The sequence below is a fragment of the Centropristis striata genome, chromosome 1, assembly GCF_030273125.1.
Source record: "Centropristis striata isolate RG_2023a ecotype Rhode Island chromosome 1, C.striata_1.0, whole genome shotgun sequence".
Classification (NCBI taxonomy): Eukaryota; Metazoa; Chordata; class Actinopteri; order Perciformes; family Serranidae; genus Centropristis; species Centropristis striata.
Genome location: NC_081517.1, coordinates 15,860,506 through 15,887,081, shown reverse-complemented (window position 1 = coordinate 15,887,081; position 26,576 = coordinate 15,860,506). Strand labels below are relative to the sequence as shown.

At 38.5% G+C, this 26,576-nt stretch overlaps 3 protein-coding genes across 3 annotated transcripts; 2 read left to right on the top strand and 1 right to left on the bottom strand.

Moving 5' to 3' along the window:
• The first annotated feature begins 1,849 nt into the window (after positions 1-1,849).
• uts2r4 (urotensin-2 receptor 4) lies at positions 1,850-2,920 on the top strand. The gene has a single exon (XM_059341215.1). The coding sequence runs from the start codon at positions 1,850-1,852 to the stop codon at positions 2,918-2,920; it is 1,071 nt and encodes a 356-aa protein (XP_059197198.1).
• A 2,058-nt stretch (positions 2,921-4,978) lies between these two features.
• On the bottom strand, positions 4,979-8,531 carry lgals2b (lectin, galactoside-binding, soluble, 2b). Its single transcript, XM_059332485.1, has 4 exons — positions 8,485-8,531; positions 6,538-6,611; positions 6,203-6,374; positions 4,979-5,365 (listed from the first exon to the last, which is right to left on the bottom strand). The coding sequence occupies exons 1-4, from the start codon at positions 8,485-8,487 to the stop codon at positions 5,219-5,221; spliced, it is 396 nt and encodes a 131-aa protein (XP_059188468.1). The 5' UTR covers positions 8,488-8,531; the 3' UTR covers positions 4,979-5,218.
• Positions 8,532-9,573: 1,042 nt separating this feature from the next.
• Positions 9,574-25,135, top strand: gtpbp1l (GTP binding protein 1, like). The gene is made up of 14 exons (XM_059332473.1): positions 9,574-9,676; positions 9,980-10,170; positions 10,996-11,107; positions 12,898-13,078; positions 13,662-13,845; positions 14,197-14,361; positions 15,081-15,204; positions 15,871-15,985; positions 17,281-17,425; positions 18,181-18,363; positions 18,679-18,814; positions 19,013-19,191; positions 19,751-19,897; positions 23,247-25,135. The coding sequence occupies exons 2-14, from the start codon at positions 9,982-9,984 to the stop codon at positions 23,358-23,360; spliced, it is 1,974 nt and encodes a 657-aa protein (XP_059188456.1). The 5' UTR covers positions 9,574-9,676; positions 9,980-9,981; the 3' UTR covers positions 23,361-25,135.
• The last annotated feature ends 1,441 nt before the right edge of the window (positions 25,136-26,576 follow it).

The following is a 26,576-nucleotide window of genomic DNA, read 5'->3' as shown; positions in this document are numbered from 1 at the left end:
GGCAAATGTTGACTTTTATTTTTCAAGTAATATTTCAGACATGTCAGTATTTCTATCATAGATGCATTTATTAGACAAGAAAGGACATTTGAGATAGAAGAGAGGTGTCAGAGGCAGTGCAAGCCTTTACATGGTCTCACAGTGCCTCCATGTGGCATACAGAACATGTGCTAAGCATTTTAAAAGCAAACAGTAATTCCAATAATACAGAATCTTTCCCAGGACGTTTTTAGACAAAAACAAAACGATAATGATAATTGATACATTTTAGTGGTATTTTTGTTGTTTTCCTTGCCTGTTTTTTTTTGTTAAAGAGGTATTACATAATGATTTGGTGTCATATATATATATATATATATATATATATTTTACGAGGCATTTTTATGCTTGAACATGGCTGACTGACATACCACATGAACATACTGATGAACACTAATAAAAATATTTCCTCTGGAAGTTGTTAAGGAATGTCTCCGTACAGATTTGTGCACAAATTAAGTAATATTAAATCTTTTGAAAAAAAATAGTCTCTCACTGTATATAAGCACCTTCCTTATACTGAAAGTGAATTTTCCAAAATGAGGTTCCACCTTGAAAAACTTTCTTCTGTAATTTATTTTCTGTAAATAAAATAATATCAGATTTCATCCTCTTAAATATACATTTAAGAAACTTAGATGCTTAAAAACTCAATAGAATTCACAGAGGATGCAGGTTTATTGTTTAAGATAAGGATTTATTTAAAAAAAATATATATACCACGAGCTGAAATTAATAAATGGGCTCCCTTCTTATATATTTATATCTATGACGTTTGGCTGTTTTACATTAATATGTGTGTGCGGACAATTGCCCCAGACAGGGATTTCTGGGTGTCTAAAACCACAGAGACAGCAGACCTGAGAGGCCAGAGGGGAATACCTCATAAATCTATAGGTCCATGCAAGTTTTTCACCCTGGTGAGAAAGAGGGAGGACAGAGGAGAGAAGAGGAGGGAGGGTGACCAGAAAAAAATCCAAAGAACACGGACACAACAGGCTTCTATCAAACCTGGGAGTCAAATGGATCCGGGGTTCATCTACCGTGCATCTAATCATCTCTGGAGGTGCAGAGGAGCGGCAGTGAGGCAGTAACATGGATCATTTGGATAAAACAAATGAGCTACTTGGTAGAAGTCTAGCAGAGAGAAGACAAGGTACATTTTGACTGGATATGGTACAAGCTGTTGATTCATTCCTACGGATCCAATCAAGCAGAAGAAAAAAATCAATCAAAACTGGACCTGTACTGTGATCACCACATTGGTTTATGCATTGGAATTGATGTAATTTTCCCCAAATGGAGAATCTCCCAGGAAATATCAGCAACTAACGTCTCAAGCAAATCTCAAGAATGTGAGCATGTGATTTTGCCATCGGAGATTTGGAAGGCAGTTTCCTGACTGCCACCCTGATTGTGGATGAATACAGGATCATGGCTGTGTGGAGGACTTTATTTTTGAGGATGAGCACTTCAACCTACAGGAAGCTCTGTAGTCACTAAAGCTGCTGGCTGTCTCAATGGGCTACTTACTTCTTCTCTGTGGATTGATACAGTTTCTATCTATGGCCTGTTGATGCGTTTCTTGGTTTTACATTTTTTTAAAAATAAGTCATAAAAAGCAATGTTTCTTTGGTTTGTGTGAAACATATTTCAAGTGTCTTTGTGCTTCACATCACAGCCTGAAATTTTTATACGGGCTTTAAAATGTTTTTCAATTCAATGCAGCAGCCAACTGTCATATAGCTCTGTGTAAACTGGCTCTGTATCCTTAGGGCCTGACCTCTGACCTTTGATCTGAAAACCTGCAATGAACTGCACTCCTAATGCCACCCTCACTCCACAGCTGGGACTTGTCCTGAGCCCAGGGGCTGAAGATGAAGGGTCCCAGGAGAGCAGTGGCGCCGGTGGCAGCGGGGGCCTTTGGGTGACCTCCCTTCTTGGCGCCACGCTGATGATCATGTGCGCCATGGGTGCAGCAGGAAACACGTACACGCTCATCATTACCCGTTCAGCCGCTTTGCGCCGGACAGGCTCCATGTACGTTTACATCATCAATCTGGCTCTGGCAGACCTGCTCTACCTCTCCACCATCCCCTTCGTGGTGTGCACCTACTTCGCCCATGACTGGCTGTTTGGTGAAGCTGGCTGTCGCATCCTGCTGAGTCTCGACCTCCTCACCATGCACGCCAGCGTCTTCATTTTGGTTGCGATGAGCCTGGAACGCTACCGTGCAGTGGCGAGGCCCTTCAGCGCACACAGGTCCTCATCCCGCAACCGAAAGCTTGCAGCGGGGATTATCTGGGGGTTGGCTTTTCTGATAACGCTTCCCATGATGGTTATGATCAGACTCAGGGAGGGCAAACCTACTGCAGCTGGTTTGGTTAAGAGGATCTGCTTCCCTACCTGGACCCCTGAGGCCTTCAAGGCTTATATCACCGTCCTGTTTCTCACAAGTGTTTTAATTCCTGGATTGGTAATCGTTGGGCTCTATGTGGGGCTAGCTAGCCGCTACTGGGCAGTGCAGGCTAGCTTAGGAGGTAGCAGCCGGTCTGCCCGGAGGCGAGGGCTCAAACAAAAAGTCGTATCGATGATTTTTAGCATCGTAGTGGCCTACTGGGCTTGTTTCTTGCCCTTCTGGGGATGGCAGCTCGCCAAACTGTTCTCTCCGGAGTCCCTCAGAGCTTTGTCTCCAGCTGCTCATAATTATGTGAATTTCTTTGTCACATGTCTGACCTATGGGAACAGCTGCATCAATCCATTTCTTTACACTCTTCTGACCCGGAACTATAAAGATTACTTGGCCCAGAAAGGTCAGTCTGTGGGTTCAAGCAGGGCTGACCCCGGGTCAGCTGTGACCACACCACTGCAGGAGCTTTAGTGGGTGAAAACGTGATCACTGAGAGAGAAAATGCTATCGACTGCTCATTTTTGTTCTAGTAATTTTGTAAAATTTCATATTTGAGAGACATTTGTAATCTGACATAGCGCTAAATGCTGCAAACATATGCGGTGTGATGCTACACATTTCCAGCTCTGTTGTGAAGTTTAACCAGAGCTGTTAAGACTTCAGAGAAAGGCAGCACAGCAGGTGGATGTTTGCTGACATGAACGTCTGAATCCAAGTCTTCTGGTTGGAGGGTAAACAGCACAAATGACAATATTTGATTTATGTTCTTTGCTATGTAATCTAACACTTATCCCTACATGAACAGTATAAATGGATTTCTAACAATCTCCAGTTCTGCCTTCTTGAAATTGATATCACTCTGACAAATACACATTTGACAGGAGCTTCAAGTTACTGCTATTTTCTACTATGACAATTGAAAAAAGGTTACATCAGCATTGAAAAGGTTATAAAAATGGAGATTTTTCATAGTTCTGAAATTATTTTGAAGAAAATACTGGTGACAAAAAATAATTTTAGCATTTACTTTACAATTGCTTTCGAATGTGAAGAACTGTTGAACTTTTTTCTTTACTCTCCTATTCACCATCCACCTTACACACACACATACACACACACACACACACACACACACACACACACAAACACACACACACACACACACACACATGTTAAGGACATTTCATCTCCTTCCTGGGAATGTGGTTGCATTGTGCCACATTCCTCACCCTCGAGCCACAGCTTCTTTGAGTCCTCCTGCAAATTGTTTCTGTATGAACGTACTTCATCTCACCTCTGTTGTATGTGCTCGCTCCTTTTCCATGATCCTGTTTTATCTTTTATTATCTACTCTATCCTCACAGTTCAGTTGTTATATGGTCACCATCAATTCTTATTTACAGATCAGTTCCAAGTGTTTCTTCGGTTTTTTGTTCACATTACTATTCTTTAATGTGGCCAGTGTCTTAATACCAGTTTTAACATTTCAGCCTTTTGTGCAAACTTGCGTTTAGAAATGAATAGTACCACAGACATATGTATGCAGAATAATACAGAATGAAATTAAATTTACCTTATTAAGCCATCATATATGCTCACCATACAGCTTCAGTAGCCTTGATCCGTAGTGTTCTTTCTTTTTGTTTTAATTTTCTTTTTCTTTTTTTTTCTTTTTTAAAGGAAAATATAATTCCCATTACACATAACACATAACTGTCACTACTTTACAGACTCCCTTGATCAACTTCAGTTAGTTGCCCATTGTTTGACCCCTTCCTGCTGGTTTATCTGGTTTTAACTCTTTTAATTCCATTAAATGTATGTTGACGTCTCTTTTTAGTTGTTTTAAAACATGCATTCGTTTCTTAATATCAAATTATGCATGCACTAAAGCAACAATATAATGGTCCAAAATTGTAAATAAATACATTTTAAAAATGTCTTTCTTTATTATAAAGTAGGTCTATGTGCAATAAAAATGCTGTGAAATGATCAAAATGCTCAATCCACAGAGCATGAAGCAAAAAGGTTTGCACAGTGGGTCCCAGGGAGCATGTTCACCAGAAACGTCTGCGAGTTGAGGCAGCTGACTTCCGGTTTAGTCATAGAATAACTTGAATGGGAATTAATTAATTTAATTTATGCAAATCTTTAAGAATGTCCAAATGTTGCTGGACCCAATGGATCATATTGAGCCTGATATGTCCCCTTAATTTGACACCTGCATGTATCCTGGTGTTACTGCTTAGTCTGGGGTCAAACAGACAAAAATATGGCTTCTATCAGTTTATCAGTGTTAGGGCTGTATATAAAAGTGACCAGACTAAAAACTACTATTTAAGTGAAATACAGATATTTCCAGGTAGACATTTAAATTGTACATTTGTTGATTTTTATGGGTTCAACAAGTTCAACATTCAACTGTTGATTAAGACTCAGTATTGTAGACAATACATGATGTGTTGTATCAGTATGTGTTAGAGAGTGACAGAGACAGAGAAACTTTTCTTTTTTCACAGCATTTATTAGCAGACCCAGTGACTGATGAGACTTCGAGCAGACACAGTGAGGTAAGATGTGCTGTGGCTCCCTCTTTAGGCCATTTACTCTTATTACAACATCAGGACTCCTTGTTGGTACAAATCTCTGGTGTTCATCAGGTGAAAAGATGAGCTAACAGGCCTGGGCCCAGAAATGTAAAACAGACTATTACAGCAACACACAAAAGAGGGACAGGTCAAGAGTCAAGGGTTAAGAAGGGTTCAACTTCTACTTGATCTTGATGCCAATGATCTTTGCTTGACCACCGAAAGTAAAGTATTTGTACTTGACGTCTCCCAGTCGGTTGGGGAAGTTCACCATGGAGCCATCAGGAAGCTTGATGTAAAACTGCTCCATGTTGAAGTTGATGTGAAACTGAGGTACCAAAGAAAAAGAAGACAATATATTTTTAAGTGTTTTAAGTTTCAGTTCATTTCATAGCACAAAAAGATAACATGTGAGTAAAAAGAATGGGCCGAGCTGGATAAGCAAGACTATCTATCTCTCTTAGCAGCTATTAAGTTTTATGAGTCTATAAACCCCTTCATGATTGGATTGCTCTGTTGCACTGTTGACCTAACAGTTTTACAGCACAGATACCAAGCCCACTAATAACCACCTTATGGTGAAAGACATCATGAAATCTGAGCTTGAACCAAATTACTAAAGAAGGTATTTTTGATTTAAATACAGCAGGTCAGTGTGTGAACTATAATCAGTTCTAAAAGCAGATTTGATCCTTTGTTGTCTAAACAATGATAAAACCATAAGAATGCAACCTTACTCTCTAAAAGCTGAGCCAACTTTTTTCCTGGAAATATATATTTGCCATTTTAGGTGCTGCAGAATGTGAAGTAAAATCACTTTATGGAGAACAATGTATTGCATTACTGTTCTCTTTAGCTGTTTGAATTGAAATAAGCAATTAAGACCATAACCTCATTAGGAACATGTTTACTGAAGTAATAAATCAAGTGAGAACACGTAGTGCAATTATCTCATAGACTTCTATGTAGGCAGACTTATTTTTGCAACCAGTGGAGTCGCCCCCTGCTGGTTATTAGAAAGAATGCATGTTTAGGGCACTTCTGCATTGACTTAATTTTTCAGGCTTTTCATGTAGTCTCACTTTAAAGTTAAAGAGTGCCCTGTATGTGTGTTAAAGTCGTTGTCATACTGTACAGGAGATTTCAAGATTACATGGAAACACACCTTGCATTCCTCTCCACGCGCAAAGGGGAAGTTTCCCTCGCGGTGTTCGTCACCCCAGCCTCCCCCAGACAAGGAATTGAAGACAATGGTGTTGACGTCACCGCCATGGTCGAAGCGGGGGTTGAAGTGCATCGCGATGTTTTCAGCGTCGTGACCGATGTTGATGGAAAAGCTGCAATCAATGGAGGCAGAGACACACAAAAGGGTCAAAGGGGTGCGAGAAAAGGGGAAGAAGTGGATAAAACATTAACCTATACGCTATGTCAACTTCCTCTTATTTAAGCATTACTGAATCAATGTCATTTACAACTTAATCTCTAATAAGGGAAACTTACGCATCGCAGTCGTCCTTAGGCTTGACGCGGATCTTGAACTCCTGCCCCTCCTTGAATGACATGTCCTGGACTTTCTGTAAAGTGAAATGACAAAGAGGAATATGGGAACATGAGTCTTGGAATTACATTTTTATAGATTTACATTTTACTTGTAGAATAAAAGTGACTCTCTTGAGGAAACAAGTGAACTTCCAACTTTTACATGAGAAAATTTGCAAATCTAGCTGTCTTTTTCATGCTGGTACGGCTAAAGTTTGGATCAGACCACCAATCTGGGGATAGAAGAGAGATATTTTGCAAGAAGCAGGGATCAATGTGAATTATTGGCAGATCTTTCCCTCATGTTCATTCTTCAACATCAAAAACCATATTATGTTAGTGAAACAAGGTGCCAAAAATGCTATGGTATATAATTGAGACATTTTAGAGACAAACATAAAAAGGCTTTGTGTTCAGTGTACTCTAGCGGGAGACTTGATGATCACAGGTGTTCGATTTTTAGCTGTTAATGATCAACCAGAGTGGAACAGTGTACCAGGCTATAAAAGTAATGAAACAGGAAAGCGCCATATATATGTTCATAGACATGTGATAGAGACAGTAAAACCATAAAAAAACGCCCTTATGCCTCAGAAAGTCTGCATATACTAGATAGATAAACTACCACACTTGTCTATAAGGTATGTGTGCCAATATAATAATTAAATAAAAACAATTATGAAAATCAACAAGCCTGATAAATCACTCACAACTGATTCAAAACATTTGCATAATGGCATACCGGTCCCTGAACCAGTTCACCTTACCAATAAAGCAATAAATAACATTTACTACTGTCTCTCCTATCGACATGCTGGGAACCACCTGACTTAAGTTAAACATGAACTTCAACATCCTGGCCCCTATATACCACACCTATAGATAACACAATGCATTGTTTTAAAACATGTCGTATCCCTTATCACAGATCAATACTGGTTTCTCATTGACTGCACAGGAAGGGTGTTGGAGAATATTTAATTTCAGTTACACTTTATTCGAGTTATCCTAACTATTTAACATTGCACAATGCTCCTAAATGTTCACATCCCAGGACATTGCCTGACTTCTGTCTCAATGTATTGTATATATTATACTTTACAATACATGTACATGTGTATACATGTGTCACCGTGTAAAATACACTGTAATATGTATTTAATGTAATGTAATGTAATATATATACAAGCCACCACTGTAATTTTTTGCATTCATTTTTTGTAAAAAATACAACTATTAAATGTACTAAACACCAAATCTCTAACAAAAATATACTGTAGCATTTAATGGTAAAATCTTTAATTTATGCGGCATTTATAAAGTATTTTCTTGTCAATTATATGGCAAAACAGCGTTTCTTTTGATGGAAAACACTTTTATCTATACAGTAAAAAATGTAATAAAATGGCAATCTTCAACATGAAATCAACAGTGCCAATATCATTTTACCATAATATTTTTTTTAAAAATTGTAAAGTTCTGGCAACCACAGCTGCCGTTTTTTTTACCGTAAAAAACAACATTTTTTTTTTTTTTACAGTGTACAGCACCTTTCTGGTGAATCTACAGAATTTCTTTGGTGAAACCTCACCCTATTAAATTTTAATGTGTAAATTTGAAATGCATGAATATCTGTTGAATATCTACGTGTAGTCAGAAAGCCAACCAGCAAGATATGCAGTATCTTTCCAAAATTAATTTAGAATTTAGAAATGTAATTTGGCACATTTAACATTAAAGTTAGATCATGAAATGTGGTTTAATGATAAAAGTTTAAGAGATAAAACAAAATAGTAGTTGTTATAAGCTTAGCATGACACCATAACTTATAATGAGTAACAAGATAGTGAATGTAAATATTTGTCCATGTTTAGAATGAAGAAATATGAAACCTTTCACACCACTTACCATTGTGGCTGTCTTCAGTGGGATGTGCCTGCAGTGACAAAGCCCTGCAGGCAGGTGAGTGGTTTATATAACACCTGTAGGGGCAGGAAGCAACCAACAGGGAAAGGGTTGTAAAAAAAAACCAACACGTGACATTATTTGCCCTTAAATGGAAGCACTACCTATTCTGCTCCATATTATAGGATGTTGGCAGTTCTGGAGGGAAACAGATAATTTACAATTCAGTGATATTGTACACACAACATGTCCACAGGGTTTGCTTGGCAGACTTTGAGTGACTCTGAGATTTGTGTATTACCTGTATGTAATTCAATAGATGGGTTCTTATTTCTATAAACATGTCTGGCATGTATTTATGTTGCTCAGAATGACTTACAGCTAAACTTTACTAACATGTGTGACCTTTTGCTGTAAAATATATTTACAATAGAGTTTTACATACATGACAAATATAATATATTTGTATGAGAAACATTTTATTGTTTTGTTTGGTGGAAACATTTTTTATGTGCAAATTGGCAGTATAATTTACTTATTATTACTTACATTACCAAGTTTATGGGATGTTTCAAAGATTATGGGTGGGGATAAAAAAAAAAAATTCACATATTTTTCATTGTATGTTGATTATAGACATGCATGTTGATACAAGCATAGCTAGGCTATTTTAATGTGCATGACAACAAATTATGTATGTATGTATGTATGTATTATGATGGGGGGGGGGACAACAAACATTTTCACTTGCTGAATATTCATTTAAATGGTACTTAAAAACTATTAAGGTACTGTAAGCATCTCAGCTTCTATTGGATACACCAATAGTATTCAATGACTTAGTTATTGTAAAACATTATTTTGAAAGAGAACACAATAATTAATTGTTTATTTTAATTTCTTGTCAATACCCACAGTTATTCAACCCACACCTTTTCTCCTTTTTTTTTAAAGTCATTTAAAGTGTTATTATGTCATACTAAGCGCTTCTGTGTGAAAGTAGGTCAGGATTTCACGGTTTCACGGAGCAACACGCTGATGTGTTGTAGTTCAATGCAGTGGGCGGGACTTCAAGTGCTGCAGCCAATCCCCTGTCTCCATTCAATGATGGGCGTGCCTAACAGTCAGTGCACAGAAACCGAAGCTAACCTGAATAAACATCTAAGTTAGCTCACCAGCTAGTTAGCAACTTCTGGTATGTCTTCGTTTCATAAGATATTTAATTTAATGTAATTGGGTTTCATTATCAATTTGAATGTCGATAACTTTTAAAATGTAGTTGATATTTTGTGGTTATTGCGATTTAGTTATTTGTATTTTCCATTTTAAACTGTTTCATATCATAACAGCAAGTTCGATGTTTGGTTAGCATTAGCTATCTGCTACGATAATCAACCTAACTTTCTGCCTTTGCTAACGGCTAAAGGCTAGTTACAGGACCTAAGCAAATGAGGTAACTTATTTGTTTTTGCCTCCTTTGCATTATTTCTCTTTCTAGAAATGGCGTCGTTAGCGGCGACAGAACCAGCGATATGCCCGGGTGCAATACCGGCAGCAGAGTCCATAGTGCCCGCTTGTATGTTTGCACCGGACCGGGGATGTGCCGACGATCCATCCGCTGAAGAGGGCTTCGAGGACGGCGAGGACACAAACGGCGAGTCCGCGGATCATTTAGACTTAAGCAGCAAGGTGGGCCTCATAGTAAATTGCACCTAGTAACGAGTTTTAAGCTTCCAGGCAGCTGTTTGTTTTGATTCGGTAAAAGAATGCTGTGCATGTAACATTGCAACATATGCTGCTTGAAAACTGCACACAGCATATTTTGTGCTGGCTGTGCAAAACACCAGACAGTGACACGTATGTTGCACTACGTATGTAAGTGCATCCAGCTGGCAGGTTACCCAGACATGGGCTACTTCTATCTACCGTATGTGCAAACGTTGCAGTTATTTGTCATATCGCCTAAGTCATTTTTGTCAAAACATTTTTTTTTTGCCTAAATCATCAGTCATTTATTTATCTTAAGTTACATAATTTACACACAGTGTTATTACTATGCCAATAGCCATCCTTTGTTACATCCTTCAGTGAAATGATCAATAAATGCCATATGTTACACTTTTGGTGAAGTTTTTTGTGTTTCCTGCAAAACTTCAAAGAAATGAGTTAGCCGATTATTTTAACAGGGTGACAATTTGTAAAAGGAGCAGCCCAGGACACCCGACTGACTTTACAAAACAACTTTATTGACTAATTTGCAGAACATAAAGCCTTAAAACAAACTCTACGATTTGTTATATTACATTTCATTTCTCTGGCTGGTGCTGTTATCCAAGGCACCTTGCCATTAATGTTTTCAACCATGTTTATATAAGACCAGAATTGCAAGAACCATGCATCAATTAACCCAGTTTGTGCTTAGTTGTTACTCCAAGTTGCATGGTCTAACATTGTTTCACTCTGTGTTTGCTCTTGTTTAACCTTTCAAGTCCTTCTCTGTTGTCTCTTCCCTAGGTGGTCCTAGTGAGTCCAACAGGACAACAGTATGATTCATTACTACGGCATCTGAGGGAGCAGATAGATGAAGGCTGCGGAGAGACTATCTATGTGGTTGGAATGGGCTCAGGTAAGGTTATAAACTTTTTTGCAACTTGAAGGATGAAGTCTTCAATTGAGCATACATTTGGGTCCACCAACCAGCACATCATTCTGTAGAATGGCAGATAAGCGTTACATTCTGCTCTAACAAAGAATGTCATTGTTTATATTAAATGAAAGTGTGACAAATAAAACATCTGTTATCTTGAAGGCAGCAATTAAAAGGTTTGGTTTAAGGGGATTCTTGGTGGATCTTTTGCATGTTCACAGATACATTTCTGCAGGTTACTGTAGTTATGTTGTCAGCCATATAGTGAGATTGATGTAGTTCAGAGTTGTTCAAAGGTAAAGCTGCCATTGGCACGGTTTACCCTAGAACAACCCCTTCCTGCTCTCTGCCCTGATTAGACCTTTGCTGGTGTTGTGCTCGCTTCTAGGCTTTCATGTACATATACGTTACATGTTTGTGCCTTTGCAGTCACAGGTTATTAGATTCAATGTTGAAAGTTGCTATAAAATAAGAACCAGTGTTATGATCACAGAATATAAAATGAATATAATTTAAACAAATTCAATTAATTTGCTATATTATGGTTGACAAAAATGCTCTGAGATATATAAAAGATGAGCTGAAATGATGGCAGTTGACTGAACTATGCCTTTTTTGTGTTTTATAGATAAAATGTGAGATTTTGTTGTCTACAAATTGTGATAAACATGACTAAATCTGATATAAATTCACTCATATATATGTATATATAGAAAATATATATGTATTTTTTGGGGAAAATAAGCGACCAGGGTGCAATAGCAGAGCCGTTACCTCTGTCAGCTGCCCAGTGTGTCAGCTATCTCCATTTGTTTATTTAGTATTCATTTTGAAACCCTCTGCCCCTCACACAGCTACAAGGGCTTTTGTTGGCAACCAGAGTTATTTTTGACCGTTACAGCAACATGTGTGACCCATGTGGCCTGCTGGTGGGTCAAAGTGCATGTGTGAAAGGGTGGGTGTCAGTTTTCCCTTGTCAGCACAGGGACTGTCACAAGTTCACCAGTTCAATTCTGTCTGACTGGCTGGACAAGCAGCTAGCTGTCTGGCCTACTGACCTGATTGGTTGTTTCTGTTTCTCCGTGTAGTATAACCAGCTTTTGTATCCCGTCAGTGATAGGGTGTTTGTTGTGTTTATATTGACAGAAGCATCAGTGAGCCTACATAAAGTAACTGGCAGGAACTGGCAACCATAAAGTAACTGCAGGCCTAACAAAAACTTCACTAAAAAGACACATAGTGTATTTGTGGTTTTTCTTTGGAAATTAACATTTGCATAAAAAGATATATCTCTATGTAGCAACTATTTGCTGCTCTTGTATTGCTACTGAAACTTACTGGTAATGATCGAGTCAGTTTGGTAGCCATTGTGGTTACAGTAAAAGCCTTTCTGATCTCCACACTATATATCACCTCTCCTATAAACCACCTGTTTATTTAGTCTTACTCCTACAAAGTCTGCCTCCAGCGTGGAATTTGTCCCCATGGTCACCACCCTGTCATTTAAGAAAGTACAAACATTCCTGGGCGGAGTTGCCAGACATGTTTGTACAGTATATACTCTAGTTGAATTTAGGCAAAAGAAGAATAGAAAGAAAAAGGAAATGCCACCTGAAAGCAGAAAAAAGAGTAATCAGTATATGCCAACTTAAAAAAACAAAACAAGAATATATTCTGTTTATCAAATAAATTCCATTCATTATGTAAGTTAAGATGGCACTCTTACATTTTGATTTATTTCTCCCCCTTTTTTTCTCCTCCCTGTTTAGATGGGGGTGACTATGGTCTGGATGAGAAGGACATGGAGGCATCGGTCGCAACAGTGCGGTCGCTGTGTGAACAGATTGAGGCTGACCTGATCTTGCTGAGAGAGAGGACAGACACTGGCGGAAAAATTCGGGACTACCTCATCCGCCGGCGGGTGGGAGAGCAGGATTTCCTGGAAGTCAGGTAAAACAAAGGGAAAAAAAGGTTCTGGCAAGGGAAAATAAATAAATCATATTTTAGTTCATAATTTAGTACCTCTCAAGTCCCACGTTACTGTGATTGTACTGGGCTACAGTTCGGTACCTGTTTAGAAACAGATCTGATGTTTTCCAATGTAGAAACCTTTAAATGTAAATGTCTTTTCTCTTGTCCCATATTGTCAGTAAAACCTTTACCTATTGCTGATTGATGCTGGTGCTGTATGTCCTATGTTAACATGCTTTCCACCCGAGTGTGGGTTTGTTTATGTTGATGATTGGAATTTAAGAGATGGTATTTCTTATTTAATTTAACTTGTATTTATACTGGATCTATTGTGTTGAGGATACACGTTCATTTACAGCAACACCCACTTGAATTAAAATAACAAAAAAAACAAAACAGGAACAGACAGTCACTAGACAGACATAAACAAGGTAATTAAAACATTTACAGGCAGAGAGAGGATGTGCACTGACTCCCAATACAACTACTACGACAACATATATTTCCCTGTACTCTTCCTTGTAGTTCTCACTCTCCTTATTCTCCTTCATCTCGTCTCCAGAGTGGCGGTGGTAGGGAATGTGGACGCAGGGAAGAGCACTCTGCTCGGGGTTCTGACCCATGGTGAGCTGGACAATGGCAGAGGCTTCGCTCGTCAGAAGCTCTTTAGACACAAACATGAAATGGAGAGCGGCAGGACCAGCAGTGTGGGCAATGATATCCTGGGTTTTGACCAGGAGGGACAGGTAAGCTTCTGCTAATGCTGCTCACATTACTCACAGTTGTACAGTATAGATCTGTTTATGGTGTGAAAGGGAAAGCGGGACTTTATTGATGCTGACAAACTAGCCAGTTGACAGGGAGCATTGACTTGCTAAAATATCCTGACAACTCCTAAACTGGAAGTCTGTCAGCAGCAGATATGTTCAGATTAGATGCCAGTACAGTGTAAAATAATTAAAGAAATGTGACTTTTTTTAAGGCATTGTTATCACTTTTTTTTTCTCTCTTACGGAGTTTTATTTCACTCTGGTTCATATTTCTTTTACACCTATGAAGTCATGTTCTATTCTGTGTGTCTCCCTCTGCTCCTTTAGGTGGTGAACAAGCCAGACAGTCACGGTGGCGGCCTAGACTGGACAAAGATCTGTGAAAAATCATCAAAAGTCATCACCTTCATTGACCTGGCTGGCCACGAGAAGTACCTCAAGACCACTGTCTTCGGCATGACGGGGCACCTACCAGATTTCTGCATGCTCATGGTGAGAGTGCTGGGAAATTGTGTGTTTTTATGTGTGTTGTTTAATCCTGGATCATTGGTTAATTTTCAAGTCCTGGCAACCTTAAATAGATTAATCAAGGAATTGTAGGTTCTATGAGGTACTTATCTCTAATCCAAGTATTACCTACAGTAGATCACAGTAAGCATGCCTGTAGTTTTGAGAAGGAGGCAGGAAGACAGGCACCAAAGCTAAGCATTGTACAGCAGAAGACAGGGGCAGCAGCAAAATGTATCTTAGCCACCTACAAAACAAGGTCAACCTAAAGAAGTTAATTTATATCAGTTTAAGTGTATGCTTTTTTAAAAGAAATTTTAAAATAATATTTTCATCCTTTTGACAAAAGCAGTGGTTTGACCTCACAGCACATGGAGATGCTGGTCCATTGCTGCCTTTATTGTTTACTTTATTTATGTAGAATGACTTCAGTTCCCTCTGCAGCAAGATGAAGTAGTGAAATTATTCTAAATAAAGCAAAAAAGGTGTCTAGAATAAGCTTTGCAGTACATTGCTTAGCTTTCCTGTCAGTAATCCTGCCTTATTCTCTAAACTTGGGGCAAGCTGACCACCATCTACTCTAAGTAATGCACTGACTCACAGAGTATGTGACTATCGCATCATACATCCCCACTTAAAAACCAAACTACCTCTTTAAAGACAACCCTCTTCTCTTTCCCTGTTCCTCCTCTCTCCTGTCTCAGGTCGGCAGTAACGCTGGCATCGTTGGCATGACCAAAGAGCATCTGGGTCTGGCTCTGGCCCTTAATGTTCCCGTGTTTGTTGTGGTTACTAAGATAGATATGTGTCCAGCCAACATCCTGCAAGGTAAGGAGAAGCTGTGCATCTTTAATAATTAGGTTAAAATCTCTTTCAGTATCTCAATGTCTGACAAAGTAAGATAAATTATGTTCCCCTGAGTTTAGACTGCACAGTAAGAAGTCTGTTGTTAGTGAGAAAGACGTTGTGTATGTTAGATTCAGTAAAATTTACTTTCCTATAGCAGAAATAACATCGAACACCAAAAACTGCAAGTAGACACTTAATTCTTTCTATAGACTACTTGGCTGTCCTTTAATATTGTTAAGGTGCTGTGTATGAAACTCAACAGCCACTCACGACAAAATCCTCTCAGGGAATGTGAGCGATTGTACCCGTTAACTGTTGGAAATGTTCTCTGCTGGAAGAGTTGAGTTTGTATAAACAGCAGATCGCTGCAAGAGCCAATTAATAATGCAAATGGAAGCTGTTTAGAAAATTAGAAGTATTCCTGCTAACATATGATTAATTATGCTTTTAAAAAATTGGGAAGTTAGAATAGAACTATCTTTATTAAAGGATTTCCCCATTCTCCAGTTTTTTTATTGTAGAGTATGTATTCCTAAATCCTTAAATCTCCTGGCGACGCATTTAACTTTACAATATTTATAAAGCCATTGTTTGTGTTTTGAGAATCATGTATTTGTGTGGATTTATCTTTGTGTCCATCTGCAGAAACACTAAAATTGTTGCAGAGGTTATTAAAGTCACCAGGCTGCAGAAAAATACCCGTGCTGGTCCAGAACAAGGATGATGTCATTGTCACAGCCTCCAACTTCAGCTCTGAGAGGTGAGGACCAAGAACAGGAGGGCAGAAAGAGGAGAGAGGCAAAGACCAATAAATTGTCCCAAAGATGCAGGGAAATAAAAATCACACGGACAAACAAACAAACAAACAAACAAACACACACAGGAAGATGATGTGACCGAAAGTAACAAAGAAAATGCCTTTACATAAAACCGGTCGTCTCATTGATATTATGGCAGTGTATCGGTATCAGACGCAGAAGAGTGTGACAAAGAGGCCGTTTCGACCGACTGGGAATGGGCTGCACACTCTACGCGCTGTTGTTGGCTAGGAGTTACACACCCCATATGGGCCCCAAAGGCTGTTTGCGGATGCCATAAACGTCCCACATGCAGCAAAATAAGAAGAGAGAAAATCCAGGCAGAGAACAGGGTCTCTGCAGATACAGATGCTGCTACACACCTCTAGTCATAGGTCATAGGTGATGATTGAGAGGGAAGAGAGATGTCTATACATTGTTTTGTTTGTTTTTTGGAATATCCTACATATTATACCTTTTAAATATAGTCCTCTGAAATTATCAAATGAAATGAGAGGTTTAAGTTTTTATTCCATTTTTAGAGACCATAGTTGAAGCAGTTCTTTTAAGCTCAGTAAAGTCGTGATATGGCTGATGTCATAAAATGATACATACAATGTGAACATGTATGAAAAAGATGTCAGGCAGCTTATAATTATAATGGCAAAACAAGAATGCTTACTGTTTTAGCCTCAGTTTGTATAAACCCTGATTCCAAAAAGACAGTAAGCTGTACATTTTTTTTATAAAAACATAATGCAAATGATTTCTAATTCCTTTTGAGACTTACAGTTAGTTGAACACAGTACAAAGACAAGATGGCTAATCCTCAAACTGGGAGACTTTTGTTTTTTTGAAAATATATACACTCATCCTAAATGTAATGCATTCTGGATTTATTTACATTTTACACAGCATCCCAACTCTTTGGAATCAGGGATGTACCTTAGGTTCATGACATAGGTGCATTTCTACCTAAACATCTTTCCTCTTGTGTCTTCAAAACGACCCATCTTAAATCTCAAATTTGTGTAAACATTCATGCATCGACTCCCTACATGCAACCTGCCTTCCCTCCCTCAGAGAGGTCAGGTCACGGTTGTTTTCACAACAGCATCCCTGATCAAGTCTTGCTCAATGACACTTATTTCTATATTGGTACTTTGTGTTTGTCCTGTAATTTACTGTGTTAGTGGGTTATTTTTAACAGTCACACTTTACTCTCTTGTCCTCTGACCCCCTCCCTCCCTCTCTGCAGGATGTGTCCAATTTTCCAAATCTCAAATGTGACAGGGGAGAACATGGATCTGCTGAAGATGTTCCTCAACCTCCTCTCTTCTAGGACCAACTTCAGCAACGATGAGCCTGCTGAGTTCCAAATAGACGACACATACTCAGTACCGGTACGAAATAAAACACACACACACACACACACACACACAGCTATACACTCATAGATGTTTCATTTCTTTCCGTCACTCTTTTCTCTTCAGGTTCCTCAAAACATGAAAGGGGTTAGCAGGGGCGACTAGACCAAACAGAATAGTTGGCAGTGGCCCAAACGTTAAAGTCGAGCCCTGAGGGGAGACAACAGCAGTTTGAGAGTAGCTGCTGTTTCAGGTTACTTTTGATACAAAAGCCAATGTGCCTCTCAGCAGCAGTGTGTCGAATGAAAATGTTTCTGAGCCAACCATTGAACCGAGTGTGTGCACTCGCTGTTAAAACCCTCTATGTAAATGTGAGTGCAGGAAGAGGCAGCGGTTTGATTTGCACACTGAGGCTGTCACTGTTTTTACAGCCGATCCGAATATAAAAAACAAACACATTCTGTGCATTTCCATAACTCATTTCACAGGTTTAAAGGCTTAAAGATTTTTTTAATGCTGCTTGAGTGAAAGCTGTTGACTTAGTGGTGAAAATAGTAGAGTACATGGAGTACTATTTTCTGAATATCAAAAGCGGATTGTGGGTGTCGTGCGAATGTTCATGATAAGGTGTGAATTTTCATAGCTTCAAGTGTTAACATTTACACTCTTAAGAAGAAAATCCTCAATATGCAGACATAATTCGTAGAGAACTATATACTCAAGGCTGAATACTAATAGAGGCCTGAATGCAGTCTTTCCTTTATAGATGTGTGTTAATTTTGTCTTAACAGGGTGTGGGCACAGTAGTTTCTGGGACTACGTTACGTGGGATGATACGGCTCAACGACACGCTGCTCTTAGGCCCAGACCCATTGGGCACTTTCATCCCCATTGCAGTTAAATCCATCCACCGCAAGAGGATGCCTGTGAAAGAGGTTCGCGGTGGTCAGACGGCATCCTTTGCCCTCAAAAAGGTTTGTGGGAGAACAATGTGTCTAAATTTGAATGCTTTTTACCTATTTGAAAATCAGAATATAGACACCTTGGCACAAAGTTAACTTAAACTCCTGTAAAAGAAAATCATTCTGTAACTTTTGGAGTTAATATGCATATGAATTAGTTTTCCAACTTTATAATCAGTTTTATAATGCATGCAAATCCCAATGTGTGGGTTTAGGTCATGTTCTGACTCTAATTCTGGTTTGGCTTCATCACTTCAGCAACTTAATTTATCCCTTGTGTTCCTACTGTTTTTTTGTTCCGTTTCGTGTGTTCTCTTCATGTCTCAGATCAAACGTTCATCGATAAGGAAAGGCATGGTGATGGTTTCCCCGAAGCTGATGCCACAGGCCACCTGGGAGTTTGAGGCTGAGATTTTGGTGCTTCACCACCCCACCACGATATCCCCAAGATACCAGGCCATGGGTTAGTTTTGACGTCAGTTTATGGAGCTTCTTCATGTCTTTGGTTTGATGGCTCTGATCCTTTTTTTTTTTTTTTTTGCATGTTTGGTGCAGTTTCACTTAGATTTTATGAGGTCTTGCTTTATCCTTAAACTAAATGGTGACCCTGAAACATTCCCACCAAGACTAACTAAGTCACACTGTCTCTGCATCACACCAGTCCACTGTGGCAGCATCAGGCAGACAGCCACCATCCTGACCATGAACAAAGACTGTCTGCGGACAGGGGACAAGGCCACAGTCCACTTCCGCTTCATTAAGACTCCCGAGTACCTGCACTGTGACCACAAACTGGTGTTCAGGGAAGGACGCACGAAAGCTGTGGGCACCATTACAAAGGTACTGAAGCTTATGGTAAAACCCCTATTTTCTGGGAAGTTCACATTTTTACTATGGCCTAGTTTTCCCTGCAATATACAAGTGTTGTACCTCTATGGAAACAGCATAATCATTGCTAGAAGTACAGAGTCGATATATTTTGTGAAGCTTGCACTTAATTCCAAATTTCACGGAATTCTTGTTACATGACTTTTTGTCTCAGTCGAGTCATTTGTGGCTGAGAAGCACATAATTAATTAATTATTTTTTTTACAGGAACCTGGTAAGTGCATATTTGGTTATATTTAAATGAGACCAGTAGAATAAAGCTTTTTTTTTTAAGCTTAGATTTGGTTATCTTTCCTGTTGTTCATCACTTGTTCAAATACCACCATATATTTTAAAATCGGAGGATAATTTTGGTTTTTACAGTTTGGGACTATGATAACTGGTGCCACGCTTTGTTTTTATAAGAAAGAAACATGTCTTTCAAACCTGCCAGCTGTGTGGGGTTTCTAAGATCAATACAAAACACAGTTTAATGCAGGGCAACTGACACTGGCTGACCTTTTGATTTCAGCTTCTTCAAGCAGTGAACACCCAGGCAGCGAAGGCCCAGCAGTCCAAGATGCAGGCGAGTAAAAAGATGTTTAAAGACGGAACGGCAGCCAGTGAGGAGGCTGGATCAACTGCACGACCGCCTAGCCCTAATGCAGCACAGCTACCAGTGAGTTAACGCTTGTTCAGTGAAGCTTTATATTGTGCTATGGAAAACAAGTGTGATGTTTCCTAGTTAGAACATGCTTTATGTACACTGCCCTACAAAGCCTAACTGCAGTAACTATGCAAAGGGTAAAACTGAGAAAAATTGATTTAAAGTTTTTTAACATTTTTTAACTGGCAAGCCAAATGGGTTATAGGTAGGTAAGTGACATTGTGCAGTGACTACAATGTTGTTGTCTGCTTTCAGCTTATATATTTTGTTTTCATTCATTCACCTTTATTTAACCAGGCAGGTCATTAAGAACAAATTCTTATTTACAGTGAATATACATTTTCAATTTGATTTTGTTATGAGTGTAATTGAGTGTTTAACAACTCTATTCAGAGTTGTTTATTTTAGACGTAATATTACAACGTAATGTTATATTTTAGTCTTAATATAATTTTATCTCACCTTTTTACTTAATCAGTATGTAGATAATAATTTCCTTATCAAATAAACTCGTAGTTTTTTTTAATTGTTGTCTTCACTATTCAACACAATGAAGAAATACAAGGCTACACTTTATCACAGTCAAAGCAGACTGTGGTAAGTGCAATTACTGCCGTCTGCTTTGGTTTTGAGTTGGATTTTGTAGTTACTGCAATTTTAATATAATTTTTTCTTTGCAATAAAGCAAAATTGAAATCTAAATGTAAACTTTGTTACAAGATAATACAAACATCAATTAGTTCATTTTTAGTTATAGCTCAATTTCGACCAAAAATGTAGTTACTGCAGTTAGGCTTTGTAGGACACTATACAGTGTTGTGATTTAAAGTATCTGATGTGAACAGTTAAATCCACGGGCAATTGGTCTCATCCATTCCTGTTTTTAAGGACCATAGCATCAAAAAGGATTATTTCTCAATACAGTATCATTGATTCCAAAATTGGCAAAATTTTCATCATGTCTTAAGGGCAGTAATCTTTTGTTACCTAATTATATTTAATAATAAATGTAAGATTATATTCCAAACTATTTTATAAAGCTGCTTCAATGTGGACAATTATTTTTTCAACAAATTAAACTGTGTGAATTGTTTAAGTCGCTATTTAAAATGCTCCTCGTTTCCTTTTCTTTCTGCTTTTGACCATCTTTAACTTTGCCAGTTCATTTCTTCATTCACTGTCCTCCTTTCCACTCTTACCTTTCATTCACCTTCTTACGCCCGGGTCATACAGCTTGTGTGAGCATTTTGTGACGCCTACCTTTGCTGAACTTCTGCAGCTGGTAGTGGAGCAATGTTGACACAGACATCGTTTCTGCTGCTGCGCTGCCTGCTATCTTCACTGGGTTTTCCTTTGATAATGGCTAAAATAATGGAATGTGTCATTTCAATTCTACTGTTGCATTTCCACATTAAAAAGCCAGGTCTCTTATGTAGCCAAATTTTCCAATTCCAATTTCCAAATAAAAATTAAGGGATTCTGTCTACAGAAATGCTACAGGGCTTTTATTTTGAAACAAAACATTTTTTTAATATCTGGCACATATTCTGCTGCAGATAAAGACATTGAAACTGTCGTGAAAAAAGCTGTGCTAACCTGTCAACATGGGCTCTAAAATAAAAACAAAGGTTCCGTGATGCTCACTCAAGCTCTTATCTGGCTTTCATCTCTTACCGTCCAGTTTCAGTTTCACCTTTATCAATGCTTTTTCATTTACTCGCCTCCTCATTTCCCATCTGCTCCTCGTCCTGCCTCTCTGCCTTCCTTTTCTACCCTTTTTGCTCTTTACTTCAACTTTAACACTTTACTTTTCTGCTACTATCTCTTCTGCTTTCCCTCTCGCCTTGTCTTGGCATGCTGCGTCAGACAGTGGCAGAGGAGGAGGCTCTATGTAAAGATGGCAACAAAGAGAACAAGGTAAAGATGTTCCTGCAGTCTGTGGGAGTCATGACGAGGTCCTCGTCTTCCTAAAGCATGGATGTTGTTTTGTTGTTGGTTTCTCCACTTTCTAAACTTTCTAAGCAGATGTTTTCTGAGCATGCATACCTTACTGCAGTCTAACTTATATATTCATAGTTTCACAGTTGTACCTGGAAGCTGCTCTAGAACTGCAGTGTTGCAGCTTCACTTTTTAGCAATTTAGAGCTGCAGTAGGTACTAAACTTGACCCGTTTTGGAAACAGTAAAGGAACTGATCATGAGCGTATGTTATTTTTTCCCCTTTTCCTTTGATTGTACATATTACTTGCAATATTTTAGTGCAAAGTATTTGTAGGTAATTTAGGGTTCTTTCTGCTCGTGGGATTTAATAAGGAGAAGGTTTGAAGTAGGGCTGCACAATTAATCGAATTTTAATCGTGATCACGATTTTGGCCACCACGATTAAATTAACCTGATCGTCTGTAATTTTTCCATTTTAAAATGCAGCTCTCCTGCAAGCACTTTCTACACTAGTAGTCCACCAACCACCAGGGGGCGAACACATAGTTAAGGTTTCATGTAGCTGCCTAAATAAACAACGAGCGAGCGCTAAGCAGGATGTGACGTAGTACTCGTAAAAGCCGGCGAAGCAGTGTTACCAACTTAGTGACTTTGTGCTGCTGCTGCAGGAGGTGTTCACTTAGCGATCTCTGTTTGTTTACAACAAGCACCAGACACTCTGTGCACACACTAAAAACAGTTCCTATTGTTTGTTTAAAAGTAGTGCAATAAAAATACAGATGTTTTCCCTAACACGATGAATAATTGTGATTAATAATTGTGATTACAATATTGATCAAAATAATCGTGATTATCATCTTGGCCATAATCGTGCAGCCCTAGTTTGAAGATCTGTAACTCATAAATTAAATTCAATTTCTGTATGAAAACGTGTACATTGCAGGGTTTTCTGCAGTATTGTAGTGGAGGTGGGCCACCCCAATTTAAATTAAATCACACTTACCAATGTATTATGAAATTATAAAAATTATCTGCTAATTGTTATAGTCAGTAATAGTGTAATTATTGATTATAACAATTAGCAGATGTGCTACAACGCACAGAAAAACAGCTGTTTATTTAAAGAATAAGACAATTATAAGGGGCTCACCACCTCCGCTAAACATTCCCTGAGGTAAACCCTGAACTCTTGTGATTTACCCTTTTCATTGTATTCCTCCCCCTAGGATCAATTTTAACCAAGTCTTTACCCTCCTTAACCTTTTGTGTTCAAAGCACAAGTGAGAAATGCCCTCCTGATTTTGCAGAAACACATCTTAGCTTTTAGTTTCTGGTTTACCTGCTGTCTTCATTGTGTTTCTAATCTGATGTCATGTGATGAGAGCAGCCGACTCACTGCTGTGTTCTCGTCTGTCTGCAGCTCAAATCAGGAGGCGGAGGACGCAGAAGAGGTGGTCAGAGACATCGAGGGAAAGGTCTGAACGCTGCAACAATCTCTACAGCGGTGCCTGCAGGAGCAGCCGGCACAGCCTAAACACACATCATCTCATGTACCTTTTACAGGGAGGGAAAGTGACTGCACGGCCCTCCACTGGATGCATACAAGAACAATATGCACGTTTCTTTTTAATGATAGTTCAACAATATGATCATTCAGAGTGATTTTTTTTCCACATTAAGTCAATTTAAAGCTTTATTTGTGTAATTATTTGTGGGCTGCCGAGGATTATACTGAGTTTTTATTTAGTTTCATTGCAGTTTTTCTGCAATTTGTAGATTACATGATATAACCTTTTCTATTTTAATACAAAAGCTTTGAGGGTGTCCATCTTGTTTATAGTTCATCAGAACGTTTATAGCATTAGCTGTTTTCACCAGCCAACAGAGGCATCAGTCACTTTCCCTGCCTGAACACTCTTTTTTTTTTTTTCTTCTGTTCATCTTCTTTCCTCATTGTTCATCCTCTTGTGTTCACCTTCATCTGACTTTCATTAATGCACCTCTTTCGGACGGCACCAGGGTCGGAGTGTACATACTGCCATGTTAGACACATGAGGAAGAAGACTGTGGTTGAAAACAGTGTTTTTCTTTTGCAAAGCTCCTCATTGAGATTGGCAGTTTGTATTTACACTGGGAATTGACTGAATTTAAAGGGAATTGATGCCAATCTTAGGTGTATTCTTGTCTGTGACAAGAAGAACCTAAAGTGAAAAGTTTGCTTGAAGGCAGGAAAAGAAATTACAGCAGTTTGTTAAGATTTGTAGTTATGTCTGTTTACCTTACCATTCTATTGGATCGTAGCTGAGGTTGTCCTCTGGAAATCACCTTCTGAAGATTTGCGTTCCCGGGGTTTGGTGAATTTTGTTGCCAGGCGACAGAAAAGTTATTGTCAAGTTATCGTCCTATGTTGGACTCGTGGCCACTATACTGCACTGTTCACCAGTCTTCACATGTCGTGAAACATCTCATAGATAAAGAGCAAAACAGTCGCTCATCCATGTGATCTATACTGCAATATAAAGGTAATTTTATCATTGTTTTCCCTCCTTTTTGGGCCAGCATTGCAGGTTAGCTAGATCCAGATCATGCAACCAAGATAAAGGCCTGACGTGGCCTTGTTTTTTTTTTTAACCAAAAATGAATGTCATCCGTCAGAACGGCACATCAGTAACCCAAGCAGACATTTCTTCCATTTCGATGCAGTCTGACCCCAAAAAACCCAGAAGCTGATAAGCACAAAAATGATTCATTCAGCAGTGGTGTTCAACACCTTAAATGTCAAAAAGCCAAGTAAGAACATATTTAATTCACTTCAAATTATGCTTCTGTGACTTGAGTGTCTGCACATATCTCTTTGCACTCCATGTGAATCAGAATGTGGCTGCAAAACCGATATTCAAAATCCAAATGTGTGTTAGACACAAGAAGTCCATGTTCTCATGTGACCAGAGATTAAACATCTTTTTGGTGCGTACTGTATCAGTAATTTACAGATATTTTATATGATGAGTTTTTACTCCAGTGGTCAGTCAGCCAGATAAAAGTGGCAGAAATTGTGTGATGTGTTTGTTCAGATTCTAAACACAGCAGCTGATAGTGTGCAAGTTAATGGGACTCTTCTATAATAATAATTATTGATCACCTACAACTAAACTAAAAACTCTGTTTACTTGCCACATTTTAATACAGCAACAGACAACCTTTTGTTTGCATTTTTTCACTGGTTTTATCAAGTTGTTTGATGGTCCTCTTCCCAGTTTTGAGATCATATTGGGAGGTAACAATAAATTGTTGTTTTTTTCCCAAAAAGCCCCAGTGTCCCCTTTCATATACAAACTATGCTTTTGTACCAGTCAGGCTGGTCTGAGAGATTTTTAGGCCGCTGAGTTACCCACGTTATGAAGATCACAAACATACTGATTGCCAGATCTTTTGAAGGGATACGTTTGTGTGTGTGTGTGTGTGTGTGTGTGTGTGTGTGTACGTATGTACAAAAATACAACATTGTGCAGAAGAACTATGGATAAAAAAGATGCCATTTAAATTAAGTGGTGCAAGTTTGTGTTGTAAATCCTTTTAAATAAAGATGTTCTAAAAAAAAGTGACGTGTGGATAATACTTTTTACATTTAAGATATTTAGCTGATGCTGTATAAAAAAAATAAAGACCAAAGATCACTTCGTAGCCACTTTTTAAAATGTTTGACTTTAGTCTTCTTTCTTTCTTTTTTTCCCATAGAAAAAAGTTAATGGAAACTAAAGCTCCAAAACTTTACTTAGCAAGACCTGTAGTGTTGCAGGACCAAAGAACTTCAAGTTAAGTTGCAAGAAAGTGAAATCTAGTGGTGAGTAAGTAAGTAATTTCCCTGTTTTTGCGTAAAAAATCCCCACTTATTTAATTTATTAATTTTATTGCATGAATGCATGTTGCAAATTATCTTTTGGATTTCTAGGACACTGTATAAATTTTAACTCAAGCCAGTGAGAAAAAAAGAAGTTGGTTAGGCAAGCAAGAATACACAAGCAAATAGAAAATATTAAAGGACCAAAAACTCAGGACTAAAGAATTTAAAGTAGATCTATAGTATCTGCAAGTTAAGAAACCGTATAAACAGTAGTGTTCAGAATAATAGCAGTCCAATGCTAGATTAAGATTAATTGAGGTTTTTAATATATTTTTTATTGCTACATGGCAAACAAGGTACCAGTAGGTGCAGTAGATTCTCAGAAAACCAACAAGACCCAGCATTCGTGATATGCACACTCTTAAGGCTGTGCAATTGGGCAATTAGTTGAAAGGGGTGTGTTCAAAAAAATAGTGTCTGCTGTTGACTTTACAAACACAAAACTATTTTGTACAAACTTTTTTATTTCTAGGATTTAGCAATCCTGTGAATCACTAAACTAATATTTTGTTGTATGACCACAGTTTTTAATAACTGCTTCACATCTGTGTGGCATGGAGTCAACCAACTTGTGGCACCTTCAGCTGTAATTCCACTCCAAGATTCTTTAACAACATTCCACAATTCATTTACATTTCTTGGTTTTGCTTCAGAAAGAGCATTTTTGATGTCACCCCACAAGTTCTCATTTGGATTAAGGTCCGGGGATTGGGCTGGCCACTCCATAACATCAATGTTGTTGGTTTGGAACCAAGATTTTGCTGGTTTACTAGTGTGTTTGGGGTCATTGTCTTGTTGAAACATCAATTTCAAGGGCATGTCCTCTTCAGCATAAGACAACATGAC